We start from the raw sequence: 21,244 nt of genomic DNA on the forward strand, positions 1-21,244 counted from the left end.
CAGATTAGACAATTATTAGAATGAGGAACAAAAATAATATAAAAATGTTTTTTTTTTTTTGAAAATAAAATTTTAGTCGCAGAACAACAAAATTCTAATTGAAAAAAAACTAAAAACTCTACAATTTTCGGCAGTCCCCGGCAACGGCGCCAAAAACTTGATCGGTAAAATAGCAAGTGTACTATTTTGCCTCTGTAGTAATAAAGGGAAAATTCCCCGAATATCGATCTCAAGGACTGCGTGAGATTATAGAGTTAGTCGCACTTCAATTAAACAAAAAGCCTTGGGGTTTTGGTTTTTGTGATTACAAAGTAAATTGCAAATAAACTTAAAAAGGTTTAATTGGCCAAATATGAGTAACATGCCAGGGTAGGTGTGTGCATTAACATGTAACAATTCTGAACCCTTATTTCATTAACAAAGTTCAACTTATCAATTACCGGTTCTTAAGGGTATTTGCTCCTAAGTCCTTAGTGGGCAAACTTTTGAACATTGAAATCCTAATCCCAAAGTCCTTCGAAATTAGTGATCAAATCAAATATTATTATAATCAAGAACAATCCGGTTACTATAGGGTATCCCTAGTCCTAGGTGATATCTACTATAATATAATGGTATAAAAACCCTAACAATGGAGGTCAATCCTAATTGTCAGTCATAAATCAATCCAGTTGGTCCGACGAGGAAAGCATTAAAAACCTTATACCATTAAATTGAATGTAAAAGAGAAATATGTTATTGAAATTCGGAATTCAAAATCATCACAAATGTTAATCAGGGACACCCCCCTAGCATTGGGGGGTTTAGCTACTCATATCATCCAAAGAAATTACAAAGATATCAAATAAAGACATTACAATAGAGATGATGAACTTTGATCTTCAACGGCTTCCGCTCATGAGAGTTCTCCGTTCTTCTCCAATTGCATAGGCTTCTTCTCTCAATCCTCCAATTCTTCGTGTGGCAAAAAGATCCCTAATTCATCTTGGAAACCCTCCTAAATAGTGCAGACTCACTTAAGTTGGTTGGAAATTCCAAAAACACCCCTGCAGGCCAACCACTAAACTAAATAATAAAAATCACTGAAATCAGCGTCATCACCCAACACGGGCCGTGTTGTGCAACACGGGCACCCGTGTTGGTCCCCTGTAATTTATTTTTCAAGATCCAAGTCCCAGGCTTAGCAACACGGGCCGTGTTGAGCAACACGGGCACCCGTGTTGCACCACTGTTTTTTCCACCTCTTTGAACTCTCATCATGACACGGCCCGTGTTGGGCAACACGGCCACCCGTGTCAGGCCTCCTGTAGCATGTTTTCTGAACTTCCTTAAAACTTCCGAGTTTCGCACTGATTTACTCCGATTTCTCCATATGAACCTGAAAACATTAAAACATGCAACCAAAGCATAAAATGACGAATAAAGAAATAAAACACTCAATAACAAAACTTAAACATACTTAAAAACAACGATAAAACTATGTGTGAAAACCACTGATCAAACTCCCCCAAACTTAAACCGTTGCTTGACCTCAAGCGACAACTACAAAAGTTAATGACCTTCAAAACACACGGTGTTCATACGTGAGATATCCGTCTGTACTGATCAAGAAACAGTGATTTGGAATTCACATGACGCGACGAGTTTTGTTACCACATTAATCCTCAAGCTCCCGTTTCGGATACCTCTCCAACTATGCTTTGCACTTAAGTCTCTTTCCGATTTTCCTCCTCTTTCATTTGGACAATCATATTAAGGCACTACATTTCTTATAATACTCATCACCTGCATGAGACGGATCAAGGCTTCTTATTATTTTTTTCTGGCACCAAACTAGCAGCATTGGCTACTTTTTATTACCGATGAAATTTTCAAACCTTGCAGTTATATATTGTCCTTTTGGACGACGTTTGGGGATCAATCTCCTTTGGGCTGAATAACCGGGTGAGGATTACCCAACTTAGCGAGCCGATTGCCTTTTACCGCCTTTTCATCATTTGGTGCCAACTTTATATCTCTTTTTTTTTTCTCAACCAGCCATCATGCAAGTGAATCTGAATTATGCCAGACTGTATCAATAAACTACTCGAGAAGTACTTCTCAGGAGACAAGTACTATGGTGCAAATCTACACGTTAGACTCGTATCTCTTTCAGGGAACCAGGGGTGCTTAAACAAACCTCTTGTCACATTATTCCGCACTTCCTGTCCTCAAACAATCCTTGCTTCATCTCTATATACTATTCCCGATCGCTCTTTAGGATCAAAACTTCTTCAACAAAAATTTAAAATTTCGGTAAAAATTTGGGCAGAATTCACTTTATGGTTTCACATCATACCAATAACATAAAACTAACATAAAAATAAAATGCAAAGAGAAGAGCCTCCCCCAAACTTGAACTAAACATTGGCCTCAATGTTTCAGAACGAGCCTGAGAGAGGTGACTCACAGAGGGTAATGCACTCTAATGATCACTTCCAAGCTTTCACCAGAGACGTCCTCTTTTATTTCCTGAAAATAAAATAACCAAACATAGAAATTAGCTATTAAAATCGTGGGTTGCCTCCCACAAAGCGCTTCGTTTAACGTCGCATGGCTCGACGGTCCATTACCCTCTATTATGGAGGGTATTTCCTTTTCCAAACCTTGTTGCTTGTCACTTTCGCAACCACTAAGTCATGAAGACGAAAAGCATTCACCGCTTTTCTCTTTAATTTGCTTCCCACATTCTTCTTCTTTCCTTGCTCTTTCTCCTCCACCTTCTTCTTGACTTCCTTAGCTTTCTTAAGATTTTTGACAACTACATAAGATGGTTCCACCCGGGAGGCTATGCTTGACACTTTTTCTTGGAGCTGTTTAGACTTCTTGTTCTTTTCCCCACTTTCTGTCAGACCATCAGAAGTTTGATCATTCACAACCGCCCTCTGTCTTTTGACTCCTAACATCTTCAACGTTACTTCTTCATCAAAAGATTTCAGCGTCAGCGTTCCTTTTTCAATGTCGAGGTTGCAGCGGCCTGTCGACAAAAATGGCCTCCCAAGAAGGATAGGAGTTTCTTCGTCTTCCGGAATGTCCATGATGTGGAAGTCAACAGGGAATACAAATTTATCAACTTCCACTAGTACATCTTCAGCTACCCCATATGATTTCTTAACGGTGTGATCGGCGAACCTTAACTGGGTCTTACTTTCATTAATCTTTTCCAATTCAAGCTTTTTGAAAATGGACAAAGGCATTAAACTCACACTAGACCCAAAATCGAGGAGTACCTTCTTAAATGTTATATTCTTGATAGTGCATGGTATCGCCACTGCCCCAGGGTCTTTCCTCTTTATTGGGATCTTCCTTGCTGTTGAGACTATACCACACTTTTCCGTTGCAATTTTTGGTTCTCCTCCTAGTGATCTCTTTTTCCCCAACACCTCCTTCATAAATTTCTTGTACAAAGGCATGTGCTCAAGTGCTTCAAAGAATGGTAGATTTACCTCTAACTTTTTGAACAATTTAGTAAACTTCTCAAAGTCTTTCTCTCTTGAACCCTTCTTTGTCACTCTGGAGGGAAAGGGCAGTTTTATCACAGGTTCAGCGTCTTTCTTATTTTTTTCTTCAATTGGTTTAACCGGCGGTACCACAACTTCTGGCTCTTTTGGATTCTCTCTTATTTCCACATCCACCTCTATTACCATGGGGTCATCTATTTCCTCTTTTTCTTTTTCCTTTTCAGATTCTGCTATTCTCCTACTTCTTGTAGTGACAGCATTAATCTTCTCCTGGTCTTTCGGATTTTTCACAGTTGAGCTCGGAAGGGTACCTTTTGCCTGTAGATTGAGATGCTGTGCTATCTGCCCCACTTGAACTTCCAGATTTTTAATTGAGGCCGAAGTGTTTCTGTGGTTGTTTCTTGTTTCTTCTTGGAACTGAGAACACTGCCCAACTAATCTTTCAATGGCCACTTCCCACTCTGCCTTCTGGGTACCTTGTTGTTGTTGATCTTTCCAAGCAAAATTTGGATGATTCTTCCACCCTGGATTATAGGTGTTAGAATACGGGTTGTTTTGCCTTAGGAATTTGATTTCTTCAATCTGCTTGGGAGTAGCAAAACAGTACACCGTTTGGTGTGGGCCATTACAGATTTCACAGCTGACAGGTTGAGCTTGTTGAACTTGAGCCACCTGTTGTTTACCTATATTCATAGCCTTCAATTTCTTTTCAACTTCTGCGGCTATCGCATCTTCAACCCGAGTTTTAGAAGTCTCCAGCTTGAGATCAATGATTCCTTCCGGTTTGCTAGCACACCTGTCATACAATTCCAAATGCTCATTTGCAGCTATTGCTTCAATGATTTTGATGATGCCTGAGGCTGTTGTGAAATTTGTCGAGCCTCCAGCTGCTGTATCAATTAACTGTTTTGTTTTCATTCTGAGCCCATTGACAAATACTTGCATCTGTTCAGTCTTGTCCATATTGTGAGTAGGACATGCTACTAGAATTCTTTTGAATCTTTTGTATGCATCTCCTAAGGGCTCACCCTCCTTCTGCTTGAAATTCAGAATGTCATACCTCTTCCTTATAAATACCGAGGCGGGAAAATACTCATTTAAGAAAGCTTTTTCCATCTCTCCCCATGATGTAATGCTGCCCGCTGGAAGGGAATAAAACCACTCTTCTGCTTCTTCTGCCAAGGTGAATGGAAACATTCTCAGCTTCTTGGCCTCTTCTGTATGACCTTCGATTTTTAAAGTTGTACTCATGGTCAGAAACCTCTGTAAGTGCTTGTTTGCATCTTCATTAACCCTTCTGGTGAAAGGCTTTCTTTCGAGCTGAGTGATGGTGCTTGGGTGCAATTGAAAATTAGGAACATTCACCGGTTGGTTGATAATTGTTTGTCTTCCCCCCGGTGTATTTGCAACTCCATAGTCTCCGAGGAGTCTCTCTGGTGGTGGTACCTCGCCCATGATCTCTTCTTCACTTTCAGTGTCTGAACCAGAATGAACTGTAATTACTTCTTCCTCAGATTCCAGCTTAGCTTGATGAGCTTGTCTGCGCCTTGCGTGAAAAGTCCTTTCAATTTCTGCGTCAAAAGGAAATTCTGCTGAGGCCTTGCCTCGCATAAACAGATTAGACAATTATTAGAATGAGGAACAAAAATAATATAAAAATGTTTTTCTTTTTTTTTTTTTTTGAAAATAAAATTTTAGTCGCAGAGCAACAAAATTCTAATTGAAATAAAACTAAAAACTGTACAATTTTCGGCAGTCCCCGGCAACGGCGCCAAAAACTTGATCGGTAAAATAGCAAGTGTACTATTTTGCCTCTGTAGTAATAAAGGGAAAATTCCCCGAATATCGATCTCAAGGACTGCGTGAGATTATAGAGTTAGTCGCACTTCAATTAAACAAAAAGCCTTGGGGTTTTGGTTTTTGTGATTACAAATTAAATTGCAAATAAACTTAAAAAGGTTTAATTGGCCAAATATGAGTAACATGCCAGGGTAGGTGTGTGCATTAACATGTAACAATTCTGAACCCTTATTTCATTAACAAAGTTCAACTTATCAATTACCGGTTCTTAAGGGTATTTGCTCCTAAGTCCTTAGTGGGCAAACTTTTGAACATTGAAATCCTAATCCCAAAGTCCTTCGAAATTAGTGATCAAATCAAATATTATTATAATCAAGAACAATCCGGTTACTATAGGGTATCCCTAGTCCTAGGTGATATCTACTATAATATAATGGTATAAAAACCCTAACAATGGAGGTCAATCCTAATTGTCAGTCATAAATCAATCCAGTTGGTCCGACGAGGAAAGCATTAAAAACCTTATACCATTAAATTGAATGTAAAAGAGAAATATGTTATTGAAATTCGGAATTCAAAATCATCACAAATGTTAATCAGGGACACCCCCTAGCATTGGGGGGTTTAGCTACTCATATCATCCAAAGAAATTACAAAGATATCAAATAAAGACATTACAATAGAGATGATGAACTTTGATCTTCAATGGCTTCCGCTCATGAGAGTTCTCCGTTCTTCTCCAATTGCATAGGCTTCTTCTCTCAATCCTCCAATTCTTCGTGTGGCAAAAAGATCCCTAATTCATCTTGGAAACCCTCCTAAATAGTGCAGACTCACTTAAGTTGGTTGGAAATTCCAAAAACACCCCTGCAGGCCAACCACTGAACTAAATAATAAAAATCACTGAAATCAGCGTCATCACCCAACACGGGCCGTGTTGTGCAACACGGGCACCCGTGTTGGTCCCCTGTAATTTATTTTTCAAGATCCAAGTCCCAGGCTTAGCAACACGGGCCGTGTTGAGCAACACGGGCACCCGTGTTGCACCACTGTTTTTTCCACCTCTTTGAACTCTCATCATGACACGGCCCGTGTTGGGCAACACGGCCACCCGTGTCAGGCCTCCTGTAGCATGTTTTCTGAACTTCCTTAAAACTTCCGAGTTTCGCACTGATTTACTCCGATTTCTCCATATGAACCTGAAAACATTAAAACATGCAACCAAAGCATAAAATGACGAATAAAGAAATAAAACACTCAATAACAAAACTTAAACATACTTAAAAACAACGATAAAACTATGTGTGAAAACCACTGATCAATTTGTGATTTGTTTAAGTTGATATATGTGACGCCTCAAATGTTGTTGTTTTTTTTTAGATATTGCACTCTAATTTTCCTATTAAATTGCGGGGTAGATTTGGGGTGTTACAATAGTGGTATTTGAGCAGGTTGATTCGTCCGGCCATGTGTTGTGTCGTAATGTAGTCTAACAATACTCGTATTGTTATTTATGCTAATTGGTTTTATGTTGTAGTGACGTGTTGAGATGGCTGGGAGGAATGATGCTGCAATTGCTGCTGCTTTGGAAGCAATGGCTCAAGCTTTGGAACATCAGCCTAATGTTCGTGAGAATGCTGCTTCTCGTAATTTGACTACCTTCCAAAGGGATAATTCACATGTGTTCAAGGGAAATCATGATTCTGATGGCGTATTGACATGACTAAAGGAGATTGAGAGAATCTTCTGTGTGGTGGATTGTACTCTAGATCAGAAGGTTCGGTATGTGACTCATGCTATTAGTTGAGGCTGATGACTGGTGGCTAGAGACTCTTCAGAGGTTGGAGGCTAATGGAGAAGAGATCACTTGAGTTAAGGAAATGGAATAAGTCAGTTATGGAGTATGCTGCTAAGTTTGGAGAGTTGGCTAAGTTTTACCAACACTATGATGGATCAACTGGTGAGTTCTCGAAGTGTAACAAGTTTGAGAATGGATTGCGCCCGAAAATTAAGAAGACGATTAGTTACCAGAAGATTCGTGTCTTTGCTGATTTGGTTGATAGTTTCCGGATTTATGAGGAAGACAACAATGCTCATTATCAAGTTATTAGTGAGAAGTGGGGCAAGAGTCAACAAGACCGTGGCAAGCCTTATGATGCTCCAGTAGGAAAGGGGAAGCAGAAAGCTATTGAGTACAAGATTACTAGTGGGGGAGATGCACCTGCTGGTATTACGTGCTTCAAATGTGGCAAAGTTGGCCATAAGAGCACCGTGTGTACTGCTGATGCCATGAGGTGTTACCGTTGTGGTGAGATTGGACATATGACACCTGCTTGCAAGCACAAGCAAATGGTTTGTTTCAACTGTGGTGAAGAAGGCCATATTGGAAGCAAGTGTCGGAAGCCTAAGAAGGAGCAAACTAGTGGATAGGTGTTCGCCTTGTCGGGAACTCAGGCCACTAGTGAGGATGCACTCATCAGAGGTACATGTTTCATTAATAGCATTCATTTGATTACTATTATTGATACTGGTGCTACGCATTGTTTTATCTCTACTGACTGTGTTGAAAGATTGGGTCTTATTTTGTCTACTATGAACGGAGAGATGGTTGTCGATACTCTGACTAAGGGATCGTTAACTACTTCTCTTGTGTGTTTCAAGTGTCCCGTGTCGATTTTCGATAGAGACTTTGTTATTGATTTTGTTTGCCTGTTGTTAAGAGGTTTGGACGTGATCTTGGGGATGAACTGGTTAGAGCATAACCAGGTTCACATTAATTGTTATGACAAGTCGGTGAGGTTTTCTACTCCTGAAGAGGAAGGTATTGAGTTTCTTTCAGCTAGACAGTTGTGCATGTTGATGAAATAAGAAGTGCAAGTGTTTGATTTGTTTGCATCGATGTCTATTGAGAATCAAGCTATAATAGATGAGTTGAAGGTGGTGTGTGAATTTCCTGAAGTTTTCACTGATGAAATTCCTGATGTACCGCCTAAGAAAGAAGTCGAGTTCTCTATTGATCTTGTACCTGGTACTAGATCTCTGTCTATGGCACCGTACATGATGTCCGCATCAAAGTTGTCTGAATTGAAGAAGCAACTAGAAGAATTGCTTGAGAATAAGTTTGTGAGACCTAGTGTGTTACCATGGGGAATTACAGTGTTGTTGGTAAATAAGAAAGATGAAAGTATGAGACTTTGTATTGATTATCGTCAATTGAATAAGGTGACAATCAAAAACAAGTATCCACTTCCAAGAATAGATGACTTGGTGGATCAATTGGTTGGTGCTCGTGTGTTTAGAAAGATTAATTTGAGGTTGGGTTACCATCATATTAAAGTGAAAGACGAGGATATGCAGAAGACGGATTTCAGAACATGTTATGGAGATTATTAGTATTCTATAATACCATTTGTTGTTACTAATGCGCCAATACATGAACCATATTTTTTATGAGTATCTGGATCGTTTTGTGGTGGTGTTCATCGATGATATTTTGATTTACTTTAAATCAAAATCAGATCCTTCTGAGCATTTGAAGTTGGTATTGTAAGTCTTGAAAGAGAAGAAGTTGTATGCGAAGTTGTCCAAGTGTGAGTTCTGGTTGAAAGAAGTTAGTTTTCTTGGTCATGTTATTTCTGGTGATGACATTGTTGTGAATCTGTCTAAATTAGCTGTCGTGTTGATATGGGAAACTCCTAAGTCGGCTACCAAGATTAGAAGCTTTTTGGGATTAGCCGGTTATTATAGAAGGTTACTTGAAGGATTTTATAAGTTGGCACTTCCGTTGACGAAGTTGACTTGTAAGGGTAAGGCTTTTGTGTGGGATCTTCAATGTGAAGAAAGTTTTACCGAGTTGAAGAAGAGATTGACGTCGACACCGATTTTGATATTTCCTAATCCGGAAGAATCTTTTGTGGATTATTGTGATGCTTCTAAGATGGGTTTAGGAGGTGTGCTCATGCAAAATGAAAAAGTTGTTACTTATGCGCAGTTGAGAGTTCATGAGAAGAACTATCCTACGCATGATTTAGAGCTTGCTGCTGTTGTGTTTGTATTGAAGATTTGGAGGCATTATCTCTATGGTTCTAGATTTGAAGTATTTAGTGACCGTAAGAGTTTGAAGTATTTGTTTGATCAGAAGGAATTGAATATGAGGCAACGAAGGTGGTTAGAGTTGTTGAAAGATTATGATTTCGGTTTAAATTATCATCTAGGAAAAGCTAATGTTGTGGCCGATGCCTTGAGTCGAAAGGCGTTGCATATGTCGGCTATGATGGTTAAGGAGTTGGAATTGATTGAGTAATTCAGAGACATGAGTTTGGTATGTGAAGTGACACCTAAGAGTGTTAGATTGGGTATGCTGAAGATTAATAATGATTTTCTGGATAGTATCAGAGAAGCTCGGAAGTTGAATGTAAAATTGGTAGATTCGATGGTTGGAATCAATCAAGCTGAGAGTGATGATTTTAAGTTGGATGTGCATGGTGTGTTGAGGTTCCGTAATCGGATTTGCATTCCCGATGATGTGGATTTGAAGAGAGCGATTCTTGAGGAAGTTCACAAAAGTAATTTGAGTATTCATCCAGGAGCTACAAAGATGTACCAAGATTTGAAGGACTTGTTTTGGTGGCCTGGAATGAAGCGTGACATAGCTCAGTTTGTGTATGCATGTTTGACTTGTTAGAAGTCAAAATTTGAACATCAAAAGCCTGCAAGATTAATGCAACCATTGGAAGTTCCAGAATGGAAATGGGATAGCATTTCTATGGATTTTGTGACGGGTATACCGAATACTGTGAGAGGCCATGATTCCATTTGGGTGATCGTTGATAGGCTTACAAAGTCGGCTCATTTTGTACCTATTAACATCATATATCCAGTTTCTAAGTAGGCAGAGATTTATATCTGTGTGATTGTTAAGCTACACGATGTTCCTTTGTGTATTGTTTCGGATAGGGATTCGAGGTTCACTTCAAATTTTTGGAAAAGTTTGCAAGAGGCATTGGGTTCTAAGTTGAGGTTGAGTTTGGCGTATCATCCTCAGACAGATGGTCGGACGGAGAGTACGATTCAGTCTTCGGAGGATTTGTTGAGAGCTTGTGTTCTTGAGTAGGGAGGTACATGGGATACTTATCTTCTGTTGATCGAGTTCACATACAACAATAGTTACCATTCTAGTATTGGAATGGCGCCTTTTGAAGCATTGTATGGTCGGAGACGTAGGACTCTGTTGTGTTGGCATGAATCTGGTGAGAGTGTAGTGCTTGGACCTGAGATTGTTTGAGAGACTATCGAGAAGGTTAAGTTGATTCGTGAGAAGATGAAGACTTCTCAGAGTAGGCAGAAGAGTTATCATGACAAGAGAAGGAAAGATTTGGAGTTTCGAGCTGGTAATCATGTATTTTTGAGAGTTACACCGATGACCGGGTTGGGGAGAGCATTGAAGTCAAAGAAGCTCACTCCTAGTTTTATTACACCGTATCAAATTTCAGAGAAGGTTGGGAATGTGGCATATAGAGTGGCGTTACAGCCAAATCTTTCGAATTTGCACGATGTGTTTTATGTGTTGCAACTTTGGAAGTATATTTCTAATCCTTCGCACGTGATTCATTTGGATGATGTGCAAGTACGGGATAATCTCACGGTGGAAACTATGCCGATAAGGATTGAGGATCGCGAGACGAAGACGCTTAGAGGCAAAGAGATTGTTTTGGTGAATGTAGTTTGGTCGGGAGATACCGGAGAGAGTATGACGTGTGAATTGGAAAGCAAGATGCGATAATCGTGTTCTGAGTTATTTGATTGAGGTAATTTTCGAGGACGGAAATATTCTAAGTGGGGGAGAGTTGTAACGACTGTTTTTCTTTTAATTATTTATTTTATGTGTGTTATGTGAATTAATTGATATTTATGTGTTAATTGTGTGTTCAATTAATTTTGTGTTATTTATTGAGTATTTTTAGTAAATAACATAAGTTAGTAAGTGCTATGAGTTATTGGGTCTAAGTCGGCATTAGTAATTGAGAGGTGTTAATTATGGCCCATTAGCATTATGAGAAAGATAGTAAGGGTTTAACAAAACAAGAGTTTTACAGAAATAGAAGTTAGAATCTCATTTGGGGAAAATAGAGAAAGAAGAGAAGATGAGAATCCAAGATTGAAGCTGGAGTTGTCTTCAATCCAAAACCCAAGGTAAGGGTGAGGTTCTTTCATGCTAAAGGGATGTATGATGATGTTTAGGATGAGTTAGATTGTATGTAGGAACCATGGATTGAATGTTGTAGAATATTAGGGTTTTATAGTGAAATTGCATGAGTTTTTGGTTGAAAACATGTTTTTATTGATGATTGATGGTGAATGATGTTAGATGCTATGATTATATGTGTTTAATTGTTGATTTGTATGATTTTTGGGTGGTGGAAGTGTGGTTACGCATTGTTGTGTGGTTCTCTTATTTTTCTACATAATCGCACGTCCGCTAAGCGGCCATGGCTCGCTAAGCGGATGCTGAGGGAAAATTTTAGAATGCGCAAGCTCGCTAAGTGAAACTGCGATTTTGGTTCGCTTCTGTTTTTAGTCTGTATTAGCGTGCTTCAAACTGGGTTATTGAATTTGAGTTTCCATAAGCTCGCTGGAGGGTTGCTAAGCGGACCCTGTTGTGCAAAACTTGTTCAAACTTTGAAATGATGTATCTTTTGATCCGTAACTCTTTTTTAAATGTCGTTTGAACCTCCGCGAAGCTTTAATTGATGTCTTTATAATGAATATGATTTGAAAACCTTTTCGAAGCTTTCTTTAAATGAAATTGTTTGATGTTGTGAAGTGATGTATTGTTGTATGATGTTACAACATAGTGACGTGATTGTGAAGTGATGTATTGTTGTATGATGTTACAACATAGTGACGTGATTGTGAAGTGGTGAATTACTATATAAGTAATGATGTTTAGTCAATGTTTGTGATGTGTTGTAAATGTGGTTTTTGTGTGGATGTTGCATTCATTGAGTCACATCCATTGCATAAAGAGACGGTGGCCTTAATGGCAAAAGCGACGGTGACCTTAAGGGCAAATAGCGACAGTGTGCCCAATGGAAAATTTTGAGACGGTGGGAGTTTTACTCCAAATGGTACCACATGAATTTGCATAAGTTGAGTCACATTTGAATCACATTTAAATTGCATTAATTTGTGTTTGAATTGTTGAGATGATGAGATGTTTGTTGTGACATGATGAAGAGATGTTATTGTAATGCATTGATATTATAATTGTGTATTGAGTATGTTGTCATAATTGATTATTGACATTGTTGTCGTTTTGTAAGTTGCTTAGAAATGACAGTTGTTGTAAGATGTTATGTGATGAGAAATGGTGATATATGTATGATCTTTACCATGCTTTGAATATTATCATGCGTTTCTTTATAATGAATTATATCTCACCCCTTCTGTTTGAATTTTACCCTTTGTTGGTAACGTGCAGGTTACGACGTGGAGTATCCGTTTACCTTATAGCTCGAGTCGGCGTGTCTATGCTCTGATACGTAGCACTCGGGGGATGTTTGCATGTTTGATTTTGTTGTTATATCTTATCGAGTTTTGTTATTGTTCTCTTTGATTGAGACATGTTGGATTTGTTGATTTCCATGATTGGCATAGATGTTATGATTTGAATTTATGATGTTCTTTAAATTCCGCTGCGAGGTTATAAAGTTATTTGAATTTGAATGACTAATGATATATGAGTTTCCTCCGATATAAGTGCTATGTATCCGTGATTTATGAGCATGATTTGTGATTCGTTTAAGTTGATATATGTGACGCCTCAAATGTTGTTGTTGTTTTTTGAGATTTTGCACTCTCATTTTCCTATTAAATTGCGGGGTAGATTTGGGGTGTTACACTCTTGCCATGAACACACTCGATGTACATATTATAAAGAATATGTTCACAATCCTCTGATAAAAACCGCTCCAGCATCAAGTGTTTCATTTTTCGCCAAGTTATGTCCGGTCTCTTCCTTTGCCTTTGAACAACAAGTTTATCCCACCAAACAACAACCGTACTTTTAAGCCAGATCGCCACCATCTTAACTTGCTTGTTCTCAGGGACGCCCATAATGTCGAAGAACTTATCGACATCGATTTATCAATCAAGAAACTCGTTCACTCGTAATGCTTTGTAGAACAATGGAATATCAACCTTTACTCGATAGTCGTGGTTGGTTTGTCGATTTGCACGATCAACCTCTTCCTTGTACGGTTCTTCTGTCAAATAAGCTAGAATCCACCAGAAAAAGAAAATTTTGGATTTTATTATAATGAAAGATAATCCCTATGCTCACGCCAAAGACCTTTAAATACAGAAAACAAAAAAATCATAATGGGCCTTATGGGCCTTTAATCCAAAAAACAAAATTAAATAAATAAAACAAATAAATAGAAATTTTTGAAACTGTGGAACATAGCAAAATTGTTTAAATATGAAAATGCTTTTTGACGCGCAATTTCTTCTTCGATACGCGCCGTCTGCCTTCCTACATCAAGAATGAAGATATAGAGCATGGTGAAATTGTTGAGCAATTGCAGTAGCAACAACTTGTTGGGTTCTCCTTTGATGAAGACACATATTTGCGGTGGATGGTCGGAGATGAAGATGGTGAGTTTGAGTCTTTTTTTCTCTCTTTTACCTCTTTCTAGCTTCCATTGTTTATCTCTTTGATTTTTAGATTTTTGATTTAATAGTGAGATTGAGTTTAGTAGAAAATAGATTTAATCTTCTTTATGTTTTCTTTTCTCCCATCGTTCCCTTTTCACATTCTTTCTATATTTTTTTTTTGTTTCACTGATTTAGAATTTGATATTTATTTTTTATTTTTGGTTGCTGTTATGTTGTTTTTTATTTTATTTTTTAGTTTAATTTTGATTTTTTGGGTTTGAGATAAGTTTTTTAGCTTTGAGATGAATGTTGATGAATGTGATTATGAATTTGATGAAGGAGAAGAGGGAAAAAGTTAACGTTATATAAAAATTATTATGTGTTGATAGTTCATTGTTACATTCAGTAGATTATCAATTTTCAACCGTGTGATATTTGTTAAAAAGATCAAATGGTTAAAATTAAAAAATAATAAAGTCTATGATAGACACTCAACAATATTGTTTCATCTAAGACTTTTAAAGTTAAAAGTCAACATAATGAACTAAGTTGGCTAACGAAATAGCTTTTTAGGCTATGTTTGGATTGATGAACTAAAACGGAGCGGAACGGAGTGGAACATGATGGAATGGAGTGAAGCGGAGCGGAATGATATTGAGATTTCATTCCATTGTTTGTGTATATTTTATAGTTTGAGGAGCGAAATAGAATATTTTAGTTCATTCCATTGCATACACCCCCCAAATTGGGTGGAATGAAAATTGAAGGATATGATGGTGTAGGATGGAATGAATTCCATCATATTCCATTCCACTCCATCCATTATTTATAAATCCAAACAATTGAATATGATTAAATACCACTCCACTCCATTCCATTCCATCAATCCAAACATACCCTTAATGTTTATTAAATAAATGACCAAAGTGAAATATTAAATTATGTTATGAGATCACGATACTAATTAAACAAAAAAAAATTGCTAACAAAGATCATTCATCCTGTCGATCTAAAATAAATATTAGAAAATTTGTATCAGACAATCAAATAATTGTGATGCTCTATTATCATTCACCCTCAATTAACAACGAAGAGAATATACATTTCAACAAGTGTGACCCGAATATAAACGAAAAATTAATTGTTATGTGAAGTATATTCCTCATTTATAAAACAAAAGACTCAATCGAGATGAGTGCGAAGATATCTATTTGAAGGGTATTTTGGGTTTTTCCTGAGCAGAAGTGATCCCAATTATTTTTCTTCAGTTGTTCTTACAACCAAAACACACCAGAGCTGTACCACGTTGAAGAGAGCTTCCCATCATCGATTTTCTGCGCAACAAGGTACATACAATACTATCAATTTCCTTCTGTTTCTGCTTTTTCATTCTAAACTTTCAACTTCAATTCAACACTAATTCCTCTCAAATGTTCACTATTCATCGCCACAAAACTCTTCTCTATCTCAAAGCGTTAACTTCTCAACCAAACCCTAACCCTATTTTTCACCATTTCTGCACTGCCACTTCCAAATCAACCCCATTTGCAGTCTCCTACCTCATCCACAATCTCGGCTTCTCCCCACAATCTGCTTCCAAACTTTCCTCCACTTACGAACTACGTTTCAAGACAACCCAGAAACCTGATTTAGTTCTCAACTTCTTCAGAAACCATGGTGTATCTGATTCCCAACTACGTCACATGGTTGCCAAGGCACCATGGCTACTTTCTTGTGACCCCTCCAAAAGGGTGTTTCCAAAGTTTCAATTTTTTCTCTCTAAAGGCGCTTCTACCTCTGACGTTGTTAACCTTGTCAGTAGGTGCCCCGTGCTCCTCTCTCCAAGCCTGGAAAATCATATAATCCCAACCTATGAATTTCTAAGTAGATTCTTGCAATCTCACAAGGGCATTGTTACTCATGCAATTCGAAATCCATTTTTATTTACTCACCATGTTGTGTCGCATAACATTAGAATGTTGATTGAGAATGGAGTTCCAGACTCTAGCATTTCAAGATTGCTTCGGGTGGATAGCAAGGTACTCAACACAAATGGCCTTCTAAAGCTGGTCCAGGAATTAAAGGATTTGGGGTTCAATCCTTCTCAAACCATTTTCTCAGTAGCATTGCATGCCAAAAGAACGGTAATGAAAGCCCGGTGGAAAGAGAAAGTTGATGTCTTTAAGAAATGGGGTTGGTCGGATGAAGATGTTCTAGAAGCATTTCGAAAGCAGCCTCATTGTATGTTGACATCTGTTGATAAAATAAATTTAGTGATGAACTTTTGGGTCAATCGGTTGGGTTGGGATGCTATAGCCATTGCCAAAGTACCAAGGATTTTGGGGGCCAGTATGGAGAGAAAGATCATACCAAGGGCCTTAGTTGTGGAATTTCTTCTAAAGAAAGGTTTGCGAAAAAAGAAAGCAAGTTTAACTTCTCCATTTCTAATCACCGATGAAACGTTCATTGACAAATATATAAAACCTTTTAAGGAGGAGTCTTCTTATCTCTTAAAGCTTTATGAAGAAAAACTGAATCTTGCTCACGACAAGGACAACGAAGCTAGCATGATATGAACAAATTTACAGGTATCTTACTCTTAATTTGCTATTCCGTTCCTTATTCGATTTGAATACTTGATTAGAGTCAGTTTGATTAGTTTAGATAACTCGTTTCATTTCCTACTTGCAGAAATGTTGATTTTGTTTTGATTTGACTACATGAATTCTTTTTGTGATAGTGTCATTTCTCTCTCCATATTTGTTTAGTCTAATAATCTATTGCATACATTCAAATATACTAGAATAGGTTGCTTTGCTGGATTCAAAATAGTTTCAACCAGTGGCTCGAGTTGTGGTTACTTTGCAAATACCAAGAGTGCAAATATTGGTGACAAATACAGTCGTAATTATGATAGTTGTGTAATTGTCAAGAGCTAATAAGCCTTTGTTTTAGGCTAGATTACAACTGTGGTTGTGAACTGTAGTTATTCAAAATATTTTGAAGTGAGGTTTAAGACATAGTCTATCATTTTGTTGCATTTGGCTTTGTCACATATTTTGGTTGCTGCTTGTTATTTGAACCTTTTGGCGTACGTTGTCAATAGCACGCTATAGCACAGAATAGTGTAGCAGGGATATGGTTTGGCGCGACGCTATTGGTCTGCGAGCTGCTGTCAACAATAGCAGTTGTAGTGGCTGCTAATTGCAGCCTCAAACCATTATCAGCTATTAGAATTTTGGGGATAAATTCCTCAAACTATGCAATGTAAAGAGAATTTGGATCCTATGCAACAAAACCATTTTACAAGATGTTGCAAAAGACGTGAGAAGTACTTTTAATTAGGATAAGGAAAAATAAAGAGAACAATAATTGGTATGTTTCGATTGATTGCTTGTTCTATTTAAGATTTTCTTGAGATACGCAACTGAATTGAATTAACCAATGAAAATAACCTAACCTTCAACGATTTGTATTAAGGTTTCAAATACTTGTTTTTTTCACTTTGTTGTTTTTGATCATGCATGAGATGATGATGATCCAGTTCCTTCATCATTTTCTTCCAGCATATTGATATTTGAATTTTCCCTTCATTTTTACTTGTATTAGTACCGAATGTTATAAAAAAATCTGATATGCCATAACTTTGCCAAAAATATTTATCTTCATGACTGGTTTCTTGATGTATTGCAGCTTGTGCCTAAAAAGTTTTGTTAATGCACTGTAAATCCAAAGCCTCGTGGTATGGAGGGTCTCTCTCTTCGATCAACACATAATCACAAAGCCGTAATACAAAAGCACGGTGATGCAAAGGACCAATTTAAATCATCACTGAAGTGAAATGAAGCATGACAAGAAGGTGCAGGACATGGAGTAAGGATTGTTGGTACTTGGATTTTCTAACGATTAGAAAAATATGATGTGTGTGAATTGTTTGAGTAAGCAATGTAATATGAAGAGTTACAAGTTCATAGGATTCAACACACTCAAGAGGATGATTCTGTGTATTGTTGTGCTTTGATGAGTTAATAAAATGAAGAGAATAGTGATTTACTTTGAATGACTTTGATGTGTGATTGCAAGTACTTCTCTTTAGGTATTTGGCTGCTTTCTTGGATTTATGCCTATGTTTGAAAGCCTCAACTTCGTGGAAGAGTTACAAGTTCATAGGATCCAACTTTGGTGTATTATCATTTTGGATTGCTCTTTCCATCCTTAGAGGTGAAGAGTCATCTTATAAATTCAAAATTGTTCATGAATTCAAAAGTATACTTTCATATGTAGTCAATATACATCAAATTCCTTCCTAAATGAGTGACACTTTTATTGTCAAAAATTAGTCTAGAGATTTATCTTCGTAAGATTTACGGAAGTATATTTATGTAATAAGTATACTGATGTAAGGTTTGACATTTTTTGAGAAATATAGAGATGTAATAAATATATTGATGTAATAGCTCATTTATAATAAGTATACTATATAAAAATAAATTTGTTATCTATTAAATCATACACGGGTAATAAGATTAAAATGACATATTATAATTAAGGAAATTTCTTTTCCTACCTCCCTCTTTTCTAGATCACCTCTGGTGAAAAACCCAAAATACCCTCACTTCGGAAATACATTTTCGAAACGCTTTTTTTTCAAAATTTGTCTTATTTCGGAAATGTACTTCCGAAAATACAAAAAAAAAAGGTGTTTTCGGAAATGCATTTCCGAAAACACCCCTTTTTTGGGTTTTCGGAAGTGCATTTCCGAAACGGAGATGCATTTCCGAAAACACTTTTTTTGGGAGGGGGTGTCTTCGGAGATGCATATCCGAAATATTCCAAGACCAAATTGGTCTTGGAATGTTTCGGATATACACTTCCGAAAGAATTCAATAATTATTTAAAAAATTAAAATCAAGGTGAATCAATACAATTAATAGGTATAAAATCAAGGTAAATCAATAAAATGAAGGTTAATCAATAAAATCAAGGTGAATCAAAATTTCCTAAACAATTTTAAAGTTAAAAATAATTTTTAACTTATATAAATATATAATAATTAATATATAAATATATAAATATATAATAATTATTATAAATTAAAACACTCATTTTTTTAATTTTTATAATTATTATATAAATATATAAATATATTTATAATTAATATATAATAATTATTATATAAATATATAAATATATAATAATTTTTATAAATATATAATAATTACTATAATTATTATATAAATATATAAATTAAAACACTATTTTTTTTATAAATATATAACAATTATTATAAATATATAAATAAAAAATTATAACCTATTTTGTAAGTGAAATTATTTTAATTTTTTTAATTAAAATTATTTTAAATTTTAAAATATGAATCAGGATAGAAATATATAATAGCTATTATTCATAACTCATAAATTATATCAAAATATATAATTATTATTATTCATTACTCATATATTATATCAAATTTATGATATGTGAATTAATTAATATCCTAAAATTAATTTTTGGGATTTTTTTAGATTTTTTTTGTTGTTTCGGAGATGCATCTCCGAATTAGTCAAAATCCCAATTTTTGGGATTTTTTCGGAAATGCACTTCCGAAGTCTGGAAAAATTTAGAAAAAAAAATATTTCGGAAATACATTTCCGAAGCAGGGTAAAATGGGGTTTTCGCTGGGGGTGACCCCCATAGGGAGGTGGGTAAAGAAAAAATCTATAATTAATCTAGAACATCAACGACATGATCTTCCCTAACTTATTTCTCCTCTAATATCTTCTAATGAGTTGCTTTAGGTGGATCTCTGTGGGCATTTGGTATAATGTAAGGATGTGACACTTTGAAAAACCATTACTATTTACATGTAGTTGTATGCACTATTACATGGGGTTGAGAAGCTGACATACTTTGTGCTTCTTCTAGTACCAGATGATTATAGAAATAATCAAACATTGTGTCAACATCTCTGTGAACCATACTCTGAAAACACTCTATAAAGATTCGAATTGGTACATGACTCGCTTAGGAAGATGTGGATATATCAGAGGTGATCGACAAACCAACCATCATGGGTAAAAGGCTATGTCATCCAAGGGTCACGTCTGTCGATGATCCTCATACGCTTGGAAAGCATGTATCATCTGTTCCAGTATGGTCAAGAAACACTCAGAAGGGTTCGATCACCTGATTTCCTCTGAGCAGTACAAATGCGCAAGCACGTGGCTGATCATCATAATAGTCATCAACATATGACCAACCAAAGATGCAAGGAAAGTGTTGGAGGATCCAAGGCTAAAAAAAGGTACATATGAAATATTAGTAATGACGTAGCATAAGTTTTATGAAATGTTACTGATAATAAATGTGCAAATATATTACCGTAAACAGCGTGCAACTTCTTGTCATCTGTCTGGTCTTCCAAAGATAAGCTTCAACTAACTTCGAGTACAGGTAACGACATTCGATTGTACTCATGAATTTTCTTGAAGTTAATGAAGTATATATGATAAACCTTATCAACGTAATAAGCACTTTTGTGTACAAATATGGATGTGTCACCTAAATACACGAGGTATGATCTCAATGCACATGCTCTATGATGCAAAACTTATTCATCATCACCATTGGCCTCCACTGCCCCAACCAAGTGGTATGTATATAGCTTCTTCAGGGCATCACCTGAGTCAGTTCCCAAATAAGTCACTATCATCTCCAGTGCTTCAGATCTATTACATCTAAAATGGTGTAATAATCTTCACCTGGTCGGAAGATGTGCCATAGATGACACATCATCTAGTATAATGGACCTCTCACCATGCGAAAGATGAAAAGATGATGTTTATGAGTGTTATCTCGCAACGAAAGCTGACAGCATATCATGGTTAATAACCAGTCATGCAAATTTTTTACAGCCCATATAACTACTTGAGATCATGAAACCATTGCTTCTCAGGATGGTGCAGCTTCGCAATCTCCCTACCATGGTTGATGCATTTTAAAGTATCACAATACTAAAAAAAAATACATCATCATCAGAAAGTTTAAATATTAGAACACATGTGTTTCAAAGAATAAATACAGATAAATTTTACCTCTCCGTCTCACATGTGTCTAGCAACATGATTTACACGCCGAGGCAGTAGTGACATGTCAAAAGGTATCCTTCAAATTCATAAATAAAACGACATTAGGAAGGGCAGCATCGGCAGCAGGTGTATCAACATGGGCTGATGGGGTTACCCAGCAGGTGACACTTGCCTCTAGGGAAAACGAAGTCCAAGACA

At 36.7% G+C, this 21,244-nt stretch overlaps 3 protein-coding genes across 4 annotated transcripts; all 3 read left to right on the forward strand.

Moving 5' to 3' along the window:
* Positions 1-6,894: 6,894 nt before the first annotated feature.
* On the forward strand, positions 6,895-7,730 carry LOC131634387 (uncharacterized). The gene is made up of 2 exons (XM_058905053.1): positions 6,895-7,011; positions 7,128-7,730. Exons 1-2 carry the CDS (start codon positions 6,895-6,897, stop codon positions 7,728-7,730), a joined length of 720 nt encoding a protein of 239 aa, XP_058761036.1.
* A 2,989-nt stretch (positions 7,731-10,719) lies between these two features.
* LOC131634388 (uncharacterized) lies at positions 10,720-11,082 on the forward strand. Its single transcript, XM_058905054.1, has one exon. It carries the CDS (start codon positions 10,720-10,722, stop codon positions 11,080-11,082), a length of 363 nt encoding a protein of 120 aa, XP_058761037.1.
* Positions 11,083-15,206: 4,124 nt separating this feature from the next.
* LOC131634393 (uncharacterized) lies at positions 15,207-18,015 on the forward strand. 2 transcript variants are annotated; one of them, XM_058905059.1, is made up of 2 exons: positions 15,207-16,543; positions 17,644-18,015. In XM_058905059.1, exon 1 carries the CDS (start codon positions 15,386-15,388, stop codon positions 16,529-16,531), a length of 1,146 nt encoding a protein of 381 aa, XP_058761042.1. In that variant the 5' UTR covers positions 15,207-15,385; the 3' UTR covers positions 16,532-16,543; positions 17,644-18,015. The 2 variants fall into 2 exon arrangements, with proteins under 2 accessions (XP_058761042.1, XP_058761041.1); XM_058905058.1 differs by having other exon boundaries at positions 15,208-16,543; positions 17,649-18,015.
* The last annotated feature ends 3,229 nt before the right edge of the window (positions 18,016-21,244 follow it).

Source organism: Vicia villosa, unplaced genomic scaffold (assembly GCF_029867415.1).
Source record: "Vicia villosa cultivar HV-30 ecotype Madison, WI unplaced genomic scaffold, Vvil1.0 ctg.001287F_1_1, whole genome shotgun sequence".
Lineage (NCBI taxonomy): Eukaryota > Viridiplantae > Streptophyta > Magnoliopsida > Fabales > Fabaceae > Vicia > Vicia villosa.

What these genes read in the sequence shown, in the direction of transcription:
- LOC131634387 (XM_058905053.1), top strand. Translation starts at nt 6,895, where the DNA reads ATGGCTCAAGCTTTGGAACATCAGCCTAATGTTCGTGAGAATGCTGCT. An exon ending in GAAATCATGATTCTGATGGC is followed by an intron (nt 7,012 to 7,127) that starts GTATTGACATGA and finishes ACTGGTGGCTAG; the next exon opens with AGACTCTTCAGAGGTTGGAG.
- LOC131634388 (XM_058905054.1), top strand. Translation starts at nt 10,720, where the DNA reads ATGACCGGGTTGGGGAGAGCATTGAAGTCAAAGAAGCTCACTCCTAGT.
- LOC131634393 (XM_058905059.1), top strand. Translation starts at nt 15,386, where the DNA reads ATGTTCACTATTCATCGCCACAAAACTCTTCTCTATCTCAAAGCGTTA.